We start from the raw sequence: 11,464 nt of genomic DNA on the forward strand, positions 1-11,464 counted from the left end.
CAAAAGTAGAGGATACAACAATATCTCCCCCATGCACTACGGGTTCTTTTCCTTTCCTGTGGAAGATTCGATTCGTACTGCTACTATGTTCTGTGCACACAAATTTCTCCTCCATTTGTTGCCTTTTACGACCACTGCCACCAACCCCTTGCTCCGGAGCCCCAATGTCCTTATTTCCTCACAAATCTAGCATAAGAGAGTCTATATCCATGGTGTGTCTGAGATCGCCTAACGAATTGGTTGATTTCGTTGAAGAAACAACGGTGTCTACATCATCAACAACATTATCATCAATATCACAGTGTGTTGTGTGAGAGCTCGCCGACCCTTCTTGATCACTTCTAGATAAGGAGGACCAATTTTGAGAACGCAACTTACAGAAAGAATAGAAAAAAATTTTAGGCTCATCTGTTTTCCCTAATAAAATTAAACCCAGGTCATCAGGGGCCTCGTGCGGCCAGACAAGTTCAATGGGCAGGACACTATCAGGGTCAGCACTTTTCCTAATTGCTTGGTAGCCATTAGGGCTTTGTTCATAGAGGCAATAACATAATATATTCCTAAAATTCAAAAGATTTTCTAATCTTAAGACATGGCCCCTACGCAGCCTTTTGTATTGGTCAATGGTAAGCACAGAGTTGAGGGGTTGGTGTTGGAGGCAAACGGCTTTGCTAGGTAATGAACACTTAATTGGGAACTCCAAATCACCCCTAAATTTCTTCTTGACTCTAATGTATTTACGGAGATTGAGGCAAAGGTTGGACAACCAATTACGAATGATTGGCTAATGCCCTTTTCAGGTACTAAAATACACCATTCCCACCGAGAGCCCCTGATTGCAAACCTTCAGTTGGTAGACATGTTGAAAAACACTGAGTAGATGTGGCTCCTCCCGTAGGCAATAGGCAATAAAATATGCAATTAAAGTCCACCACGATAAGCTGACAAGCTGTCCCAGAGTGATTCCATACTCTTTTAAAATAGTATAGAAGAAGGGGTGGAAGGAGAGATGAAACCTAACTTCAAGAAAATAAAGAGGCAGTGTGAAACCCTCATCGGTGTTGCTCAATCACTTTCTCATATGACAATGTCAAAATCAAATGCGAAGTTTGGTAAAATGACTCCCTGGACCACCAGATGTCAAACCATATCCTCCTTTTTAGTCATACACCAGTATGTGGTAGCTTCTACATCAGTGCTAGTATCACAAGGTCTTTGCAAGACGCCACCTCCAACATCTAGATCGGTCCTACGCTTCCACTAGCAACAACCACCACGACCACCATCCTTTCCTCCGGAACCCATTCTAACCCTAACCATGATTCACCTTCGTGTTAAAATAAGGAAAAAAACAGAAGAGGAATAGATGATTTACCTCTTGACCAATGATGATTTTAAAAGCGAACCAATAGAAGAGTCAACCAAATGCAAGCAAAGTAAGAAAATAGGGTTTCAAAAAATTTAGGGGGAAGATTAATGTTCTTTGTGATGGTTCCTCTCTTTTAAATCGCTACATAAGCAGAAATGTATCCCACAAGTTTCAAAATCAAACTGCCATTTAGACCCACCATCAAACATTCAACACATGTGAATGTCTCAAAATGGCCACTTTGTAACCCTTCTTCGACCAGCCGGGGGAACAAATTATTACCACTGCATGTCTTGGGACTTGGTCCAGATGGTGACCTAACTAGAGAAACTTGAACATGGCGACCTGACTTAGAAACCAAACAGCTCACCTCCTCCCATTGCCATGACTCGCCTCACGGTTCGCCTTCCCCGCGTCTACGACTCGCCATCCCCCTGTCCGCCTGATGACCACAGCTCGCCATCTCCTTTTTCGTGCCACTTTGCTAGCTCGCCACTCTGCTCCCAGCTCGCTACCTTCCCCCAGCTTGCTGGTTTGACTGGTAGCTGATCCACAATTTGCCACTTCCTTATTTTCTGGCTAGTCAGTTCGCCACTCTCCAACTTCACCTCTTAGCTCATTGTTCCTTTGAGGTTAGGTGTCAAACCTAGAGGGATAACGTGTCGTTGTGTATGGCACCTAGTTATCCCCTAACATGTCCCATTAAAGAACCATGCCTTAGAAATATAAAGATAACTTCCATGAGAGAGGGATCAAAGAAAAATCCCTCAACAAAACCATTTCGTACTTTTTTTTTCTTTATGCAGTTTTATTTATAAGCAATCATATTTGCATTTGTATTTATTTTTCTTCATTACTAATAATTTTTTTTTCAAAAAAAATCATTTGTTAAATAATTAGGAATATATTTTTTGACCCATGGGAGAATTTATAACTTTCCCTCAACTTATTTTGCCACCATTATATTCCGATTCCGATTCCTATTCATATTCCTATCCAAGCAAATAAAAATATTTAAATTTATTCAAAACTGAAAAATCTGTTGAAAACGAAACAGGAAAAAGAGGGGGGAAAAAAACGAAAAACGGAATTTTGGTTGCAATTGCATTAAAAAAGAAAAGAAAAGAAAAATAAGTCACCTGCCCCTCCATTTCCACCACCATGGCCAACCATCACCGTTCCAATTCTCTGCCCCCCTCCACCCATTCCTTCCTTTCCAAGCTCCTCCTCTTCCTAACAATCCTCCCTCTCGCGTTAGCTACCTTAGCCTTCGTTCTCCAGTGGCGGGGTGGGAGTGTATCCGATCCCACCACTGCCACTTCCCGATGGGCCCCTCGTGGTTCCCGCCGCGAGGTCTTCCCTGGAATGGAGACTTCATCATCTCTTCTCCCCAAATACCATCATTCTTCTAATTGTATCAATCTTGGTCGTAGCTCTTCACCTTCTTTCCCCTACTACAGGGACTGGAAATTTGGTTTTGAAGATAGTTTAAAGCCAAAGGTACGGCTTTTTCTTCGTTTTCTTCATCTTCTTTTCCCTGAATCATCTGAATTGATCCTTGTTCAATATTGCTTAACCATGGTGTTTTTGGCTTGGGATTTTGTTGAATTCTCCAATTTCGGCTTTGATCCATTTCTGTGCTTCAGATTCTGTATCAAACTTATTATTATCATTCAATTCATTGAATTCCATGTTTTTTCTCTTTTGATGCTTAAATTGAATCCTTCTCTCAATTGACATGTTCGATTTTTTAAAAATTTCTTTATAATGTACTTCTTTTATCAAGAGATTTTCTTTCTCATTAAATCAGTTTTGTCGTAAGCACACATAAATCCGTTATATGTTCCTACCACCTCTTCTATGTTAGTCTAGTTTTCGTTCAGAAGCAATTAGGGTGATTCTTTTAGCCTTAGGTTGTTTTGCTTCTCATATAGCAGATTTGTATTACAACAAGTACATCAGCCGGGTTGGCGCAGATTTTACCATGGATGTTTTATCATAAGGTTATTGGAGTCACAACCTTTTACCTCTTTGTCGAAGGACATGCAGCATCTCCCAATGTTTCCGGAGTTTTGGAATCTATTCCTGTGAGTTTATGAAGCCTTTGGCTTCCTCTGATTTAATTTTTGCTCTGCATTTCATTTATAAGTTGAAGTTTCAATTGATTTTCCTCCGCTTGTTTGTCTGAATTACTTATGAAATAAGTTTTAAGTTGTTGTTCTTTAGGGAGTCAAAGTTATATACCGAACAAAGGAGCTTGAGGAGCAGCAAGCTAAAAGGTCAATTACCATTGTCCTTTTGGTGATTGAAATAAATCTTTTGGATTCTAAAGCTTAAGCGAATGTATGCTTGTCCCCAATGTTTCTTCCTAGTATTTTGTTTGACAAGTACTTTAGCTGAATGTGGAGGCTACTGGTCATAATTTGTTCTTTTTTTTCTGTGCTTTTATTTCATGCTTGTTTAATTATTACTTTAGCAGAAAGCAAGGTTGTTCTCAATGTTTCTTCCTACTATTTTTTTAACTAATACCTTTGCTGAATGTGAAGTCTACCAGTGATAAATTGTCTTTATTTTGCATTTATTTCATGCTTTCTTTCATTATATTTGTGCACATGCAAATATCCATCATCTGTTGCTTTTCTGGTTCTTTAGGGACAAGTCCCATTCATATTTTGTCAAAATGGTTGTGTTTTTAGCACTTTACATTTAGAGTTCGCTTGCTTAATCTTTATTCTTTTCGCATTTTTTTGTGGTTTTCAGTCGGATCTGGAATGAAACATGGCTTTCAAGTTTCTTTTACAAGCCTTGCAATTATGAGCTATTTGTAAAGCAGTCTCTCAATATGGAAAATGCCATTTTCACGGCAAGGGTATGCTCTGTGGATGGTTCTGTTTTCATGAATTGATATTCCTTTTTTATTTTTGCAACTGACATCAGAGTAATCTCTTGTCCTTATTTTTACTATGCTTATTCTTTTTTCTTTTTGAAATATAAGGATGCTGGAATGGACTGGATAATTCATCTTGATACTGATGAATTAATATACCCAGCAGGTGCAAGTGAATATTCTTTGAGGCAGTTGCTACGTGATTTGCCTAGCGATGTTGATTTGGTTGTATTTCCAAATTATGTGAGTGGCATTATATTCATTAGTAAGAAAGGAAACTTGGAATTCTTGGTTATAATTGTATATACTTATATTCATTTGGAATCCAGTCCTGTTATGTTTGATAGTGGAATTTTTCTCCCTTTTGATTAGGAGAGCAGTGTTGAACGAGATGATATAAAGGATCCTTTCGGTGAGGTAAAATTTCACTAGTCCTTTTTTCCTTGCTTTTCTTTAGTTCAGTAAATTGATGACTGAATGGAGTTTGACACTTGGCTTAGTTTTGTATCCATGCAAACAGGTGTCAATGTTCAAGAAGAACTATGACCATCTTCCAAAGGAAACATATTTTGGCTTGTATAGAGAAGCAACTCGTGGTAACCCAAACTACTTCTTGACTTATGGGAATGGGAAAGAAGCTGCACGTGTTCAGGATGAGCTTCGTCCAAATGGTGCTCATAGATGGCACAATTATATGAAAACTCCAAAGTATGGTGACTGTGTACTAATGGAAAATCATGATCAAATAACTTGATGCAATATTAGCATCACAAATACATCTCTCATAAATTCTTATGTAATTCAATATACTTTGCATATTCGGGTAAAGGGTGGGTAAGGATAAAGGGTGTTTGGGGCATTAGGGATGGGGATGGGATGGGTGCAGCTGGTCATTGATAATAGGGAAAGTTTTATGTTGGTTTCATATCATTGATATACATATTGGTAACTGAAACTGCTTGACTTGTGAGAATGATAGTTGCTTTTATTCACTGTCATTCTCTGTTTGGCTGTACATACACATGACAACTCTGAACATAATTATGCTTTATACAATTTTTATTTTTAAGTGAAATCAAATTGGACAACGCTGCTGTTCTACACTATACATATGCCAAATTCTCAGACCTGACATCTAGACGTGATCGGTGCGGCTGCAAACCTACTCAGGAAGATGTCAAAAGGTGCTTCATGTTGGAATTCGATAGAGCTGTGAGTTTAGTACCTTCTGTTACTCTTGTTTTCTTGTTTACCTCGGTCTCTTTACTACTGCTATTTATGATTTGTAAGACTTACTAAGATATGGGAAATGCAACAAGCTATTAAGGCACTAAACCTCTATAGATTTGAACTGGATATTTACTGCTATGAGATAAAGACTTTTGGATTGAAACTGATAAACTGGAAGCCATATTAAGGATGATGTTTTATAGCATCCCCACCTCCCAAGCAATTCATAAGGCATTACGATTATGCATGATGAGTTTTTTGGATAATATTCCTGTGAGGTGTTCAGGGACTATATTACATGACATGAGCTAGAACCATCTTGGATCTTGATTATCAACGGTTCTGTCATTGTCTATATAAATGTTATTCTTTGCAGGCATTCATAATTGCTTCAACTGCAACAGAGGAAGAGTTGCTTCACTGGTATAAACTTGAAGGCAGTCCTTTTTTCTTTTTTGTCCCTGGATGCGCTGCTTTATTGCACCTTTCTGCTCGATACAAATGTATGGATGCGCTGATGTCGAACTACAGACCTCTGGTTTTTGTAGGTACCGGGAACATGTTGTTTGGGGTGATAAAGACCTTAGGCTGAAACTCCTAAGAAAGGGGATTTTAACTCGCATATATACTCCTATGGTAATGACAATTATAGCGTTTTAGAAAATAAGAAATGACAGGAAATTAAAACTACTTTTATAAGCATCCATCTTTAAAATTCAGTTCAAAATGATGTATGATTGTAAGTTTAGGGTCTTATCCTTTTTGCTACAATGCGTAACTTAGACGGATATGCTGGCATATAAAGGCTCTAGTGCTATGTTGGAAGGGTGTCATGGTAGTTGAGGGTAGTCGTTTGAACTTGAAACAACAGAAATTCAAACATTTTATATGGATTACTTGTCTAGGAAATGCATCACTATTTTGGACCGTTTGATTATTGTTATAGTTAAATAATATGTTTTACAAGTTATCTTGTACTTGTGATAATGTGTTAAAATTTCTGACTTGGATTTTCCTATTCTCTTCTTAGCTATAAAAGTTCTCTTTTGCTGTGTCAGGCCATAATACAAGCTTTACGGGAGTCTGGTGTGTTCAGCTCTGTCATTGCAAATGCCCCCGCTACTCTTTCAAGGGACAAGTTCATGTCATCCATTAATAGTAGCAACTCATCAAGAGATGTTCCTTCAGTGTCTTTTTCTTCAAGAAAGATTGGTGGAGAGGGAGAGAATAAGGCATCTGCTAGGAAGTTGCTGAAAATTGAAGCTATGGCAGCTGAGGTAGCAGCTGTTCCGCCATTATCACCCCCTGTATGGACAGACAATGACCGCAGCCCCATTGTAGAAAGAGTAGCTGGTGGGAATTCTTCTATTTAAACCAGATTTGTCGTTATGATGCATAGTCAGAGAGGTTTCTGCTCTGCAACTTGATGTTGAAGCATGGAATCTGGCATTGTAATTCTTATTTGTAGATACTAGAGTATTGAGTACTGGCATTTGAGGATGTCGTTTTTCTTAGTCATTAGATGGAAATAAAAAACACGTCCTTATGCATTCTTTTACGAAATTTAATTAAGACAAAAACTTATCAATCTAGAATTAAAAAAATTAAAAAAATAAGACTTTGCAATACATAAATCAAAGTGTTGCTCTCCACTTAAGTCCATTGTATCGTGGCTGAGAATTTTGCATGCAAAAACAGGAAATGTGACATCAATTTCAACATTCAAATCCAAAAGAAAACACTAACAAATTAGAGGGGATAATTGGAAAGAATCCCATTTATTCCTTCCTATTTTACAATTAAATAAATCCATAGCAATTAATTTTTTTTTAAAATTTTAACATAGCACTTAGCAGCAATGAGTCTATACATTCGTACAAAGATCTTAATTTTCTCTAAATTCATATGTTTAAATTAAATTTTATAAATAATTTATATTAATTGTTTAAGTTATATTTAAATTTTATATTACATGTATTTTTTGACAATAATATAAAAATTTTAAATTAATAAATTATATTTTTTTAAAAGCACTTAAAGCCACAGCAATAATAGAGAACTAGCCTTAAAAAAACTGAATAGGTAAATGATATTTTTTAAAAAATATTCCATTAAAATATATAAAAAAAAAGAAAGAACTTTTAATTACCGTAATTTTTTTAATACAATATTTAAGATAAGAGATAAAGATCACATATTTTAAACTTGTGTCAAATGGATCACTCTATTATTAAAGTCAAGAGACCATTATACCAACGTTGTTACAATAATTATGGTAATATATATTTGGTTACCATTTATTGATATATATATATATATGGTGCAATTACCATACAATGATTATCATAAATGGCATAACATTTAAGTATGTAATCTATAACATTAATCTATTATCGTGATTATGGTAATTATCAGTAAAAAATGGAACTTGTTAAAAATATACGCTGCCACCTAAGCAATTTCAAATCTTTTTGGTAAGTTTCCATCAACAGCTTCCACATACTGATTGGTTAATAAGGGAAATAAAGCAATGCATGGGTATGTTTCCTTTCGTGTCACAAATTTGAATAGAATCATTCATTTCCATGCTAAATTTCTTCTAAATACCTGACATCCTGATTGCACGATATCATCTGCTCTCTGCATTCAGCGCCAGCATTAAGCTGAAGCATTGCCATTTCCCACAAACCGTAAAAATGGAAGCCATGAAGCGCCCCTCATTTTCCTTCTCTGCTGTTTTTCTACTACTTTTGTTTCTTTCTTCTGGTAAGGCTTCTATTATTCATTATGATTATGATAATGGTGGGCAGATGAATGACTAGTGAGACTTGCACTACAGGGAATAGGGTGACAATGGGACAGAACTCAGACTGTGACTTGCAGTCATTTGCCAGCCCAGGCTGCAATCAAGATGGATGTAATAATCTTTGCATTCAGCATTTCGGGAAAACTGGGAAATTTGGTCCAGTTTATGGGGTTTGCTTTGCGTCTGCAATTTGTATGTGCCGTCAATGTTGAAAGCCTACAAGACTTGGGCTTTGCATTTACTTTTTATTATCTTTGTCTACCTCTCATTTTGATTAATAAAGTGGTTTCATCTGGCTGTTGTCAATCAATTTTGTTTAAACTTCACCTTGATTTTAATTTCCAGAAGGATAAAACCTGATGATACAAATATAATACATTGAGAGAGACAGGCCTGGTAACCCCATTGCTAAAGCTGCCAACTAATGATCAAGAAAATTCAAGTTACGAGTGAGATCACAGTCAAATTTGATTTAAACCACAGCCAAGGTTAATGAGATGAGTTTCTCATGGAAATATATACAGTGGAGGATTTTAGGGTAAGTTTTGGTTTTAAGAGTTTATTTAGGGTTTAAGGAAAAAGAAAATTTTAATAAAAAAATTAAAGGTATAGTGAGAATTTTTAAAATATTTAAATCATCTAATTAAAATTTTCTAAAAATGTCAAGGAAAAAATAAAATTTTCCAGAAACTTTGGGGGTCCTAATTAAAGTTTTAAGGGAAAATTTGATATTTCTTAAAATTTTGAGGGCCAAATATTACATATCATATCGATACATAGTCCATAGTATTATTAAAATAATATGTAAGCCTTATGATTAATGGTGAACATTTTTTATTTTTTTACCGAAGTTTAATTTGATATCTATACTATTAATAAAATCTCTATAGTTTATTGTAGTATTTTTTTCTCTAAATTGATAGTACTTTAAGATTGTAATCGTTTTGTGTTGATCTTTTCTACCAAATAAAATAAAATAAAAATCTTTGTCTGAGTTGGTGGCACAGTTCTAACTCGATTTGAAAAATTATAGAAATGTCATTCCGTAATTAAAATAAGTCATATTATTTGATAGCATTTTACTATTTTCATTTTAACAAAAAATGATAAAAATATGCATATGATAATATTTGAATTTACACCAATTAAATTAATAAAATTTTAGATACCACTTAACCAAAATTTTATTTTAATATATTTTATACATTTTAATTTTAATATGTACAATTTATTATCTCCATTTGTTTCATTGTTTATTGTATGTTATATTTAAATACATATTTGTGTTTTAAATCTTTGGTTTCCACGCCCATGTCACGGAGCTAGAACTTAATTTTGGCAAACTGCGCGGCCTTGAGCGTTTTCTTTGCTTCAAATCCGCTTAAGTCAAGATTGACTCTTGAAAATGAGAATTCACAAAATAATTTTTCTAAGACACTGAACTAAAGTAAAAGTGATCTCAAACGGCAAAAGAACTTGAATCAAACAAAAGGGCCACAACAAAGCAATACACACAAAATATTTTAGTAAATACTAAGTATGAATGGAATGGAATACAAATGAAGGGAAGACTTCTATTTATAGTTGAGCTGCCCCGAACTCAACGATATAGTTTAAATTATATTGACGGTCAAGAAGCCTATCTACAATATAAGAGTCCTAAGGGATTTAAACTCTATACAATATTATCCATTAGAAATTACAATATTCATCATGGTAACTCTAGTTTTACTGGAATGTTTCACTGGGCCACCAATGCTTCAAATATAACTTCTCCATAGGTTACATGAATCGAGTCAATTCAAATGGGTCAAATAAGCCTCATTTAATCAGTTGAACTCCATAAGACGTTTTATATACATTCGTCATAAGTTTTGATCCGCAGCTCATGACACATATGGGTAATAAGATTTCTAGTATTTTAGGAATGAATAGTTTTTATATGGTAAATGAAAAAAATGTTTTGATTATTTTAAAAAAAATTATAATTATTTGTTTTATGACTTTATCCTCGAATTTTAGCATCAACTTCCGCATTAGATGGAATATGAAAAGAGGAAAAATATCAATATGCCGTGGCATTTAAAAAAAAATAAACATATTAAATTAGAAAAAATAGAAATTGTAAAATCAAAATTAAATATGAAATGAGAAAAACGATTAACATGCAATGGAAATATGAAAAACAAAATTGAATGAATGGAAAACAATGAATAAAGAATAAAGAACATCACGCTGCAATGAAATATGAAAGAAGAAACAAGAATGAGTCTAGCCAATAAATTCAATTATTTCTCTCGTTTTAAATAATAATTGAATCAAAATTATTTATTATTGATATTATTTAATAATAATGAAATTAAAAATATTTAAACTATTTTTAGATACTTATGCACAAATTTAATTTCTAATTGCAAAACTTTAATATCTAATTTTCAAAATTATTAATAATATACCCAATATAGGAAATATACATGTCCGGTAAAAATATTTAATTCTAATATATTACATTTATTAGGATTTTTTACCAAACTAACCCAAAACAATATAATATTTATAAGAGTGACTCAAGTTCAAAAACATTTACGAGAATAACCTGAAAGGAACAATGCATTGGGGTGCTGGCTGTAACCTCCCCAACCCGGCCTAGACGGTAGGCCTAAGCCGGAGGGATCACATTCGCCACCGAGGTGGCTCAGTCTTTTTACAAATCAATTTTCAATACTAAACCTGTTTTATACAAGTGATTATCTCGATTTTATGAATTTAATACTTAACATTAGTTTTAGGAGTGGAGAGTAAATCAATAGTCTTTATATAATAATTAACCTGTTTAAATCACTTAATAAACATCATCCTAATTAATTAATACTAAAAAATGTCAAATATTAATATAATCTTAAGTCATTAACGATACTAAATAACATTAATAATAGTAAATAGTAATAACAATAAATCATTGGCGAGAACAAGTGGAGACCCTTCACATGTCGAGTTCGCGTCCTAGTCCGTAAGGTTATCTGAAAAGATGGAAAATAAAAAGAGTGAGCTATGGAAGCTCAGTGTCCATTTACAATAAACAAATTCAATATTCGAATTTGTATAGTAATATCAAACAATTTCACATATCAATCAATACAATGACAAACTGTTTTGCCTATCGATCATTCTA

General features: G+C 34.3%; 1 protein-coding gene across 3 annotated transcripts; it reads left to right on the forward strand.

Annotated features, from left to right (window-relative positions):
- Window positions 1-2,422: 2,422 nt before the first annotated feature.
- LOC107962231 (glycosyltransferase-like KOBITO 1) lies at window positions 2,423-7,036 on the forward strand. 3 transcript variants are annotated; one of them, XM_041092023.1, is made up of 11 exons: window positions 2,423-2,869; window positions 3,304-3,456; window positions 3,596-3,648; window positions 4,130-4,238; window positions 4,365-4,499; window positions 4,629-4,673; window positions 4,777-4,964; window positions 5,327-5,468; window positions 5,863-5,909; window positions 6,035-6,122; window positions 6,545-7,036. In XM_041092023.1, exons 1-11 carry the CDS (start codon window positions 2,531-2,533, stop codon window positions 6,857-6,859), a joined length of 1,614 nt encoding a protein of 537 aa, XP_040947957.1. In that variant the 5' UTR covers window positions 2,423-2,530; the 3' UTR covers window positions 6,860-7,036. The 3 variants fall into 3 exon arrangements, with proteins under 3 accessions (XP_040947957.1, XP_040947958.1, XP_040947959.1); XM_041092024.1 differs by having other exon boundaries at window positions 3,307-3,456; XM_041092025.1 differs by having other exon boundaries at window positions 3,373-3,456.
- The last annotated feature ends 4,428 nt before the right edge of the window (window positions 7,037-11,464 follow it).

The sequence above is a fragment of the Gossypium hirsutum genome, chromosome D04 (assembly GCF_007990345.1).
Source record: "Gossypium hirsutum isolate 1008001.06 chromosome D04, Gossypium_hirsutum_v2.1, whole genome shotgun sequence".
Lineage (NCBI taxonomy): Eukaryota > Viridiplantae > Streptophyta > Magnoliopsida > Malvales > Malvaceae > Gossypium > Gossypium hirsutum.

What these genes read in the sequence shown, in the direction of transcription:
- LOC107962231 (XM_041092023.1), top strand. Translation starts at nt 2,531, where the DNA reads ATGGCCAACCATCACCGTTCCAATTCTCTGCCCCCCTCCACCCATTCC. An exon ending in TGTTGGAATTCGATAGAGCT is followed by an intron (nt 5,469 to 5,862) that starts GTGAGTTTAGTA and finishes TATTCTTTGCAG; the next exon opens with GCATTCATAATTGCTTCAAC. An exon ending in GAGGAAGAGTTGCTTCACTG is followed by an intron (nt 5,910 to 6,034) that starts GTATAAACTTGA and finishes TGGTTTTTGTAG; the next exon opens with GTACCGGGAACATGTTGTTT.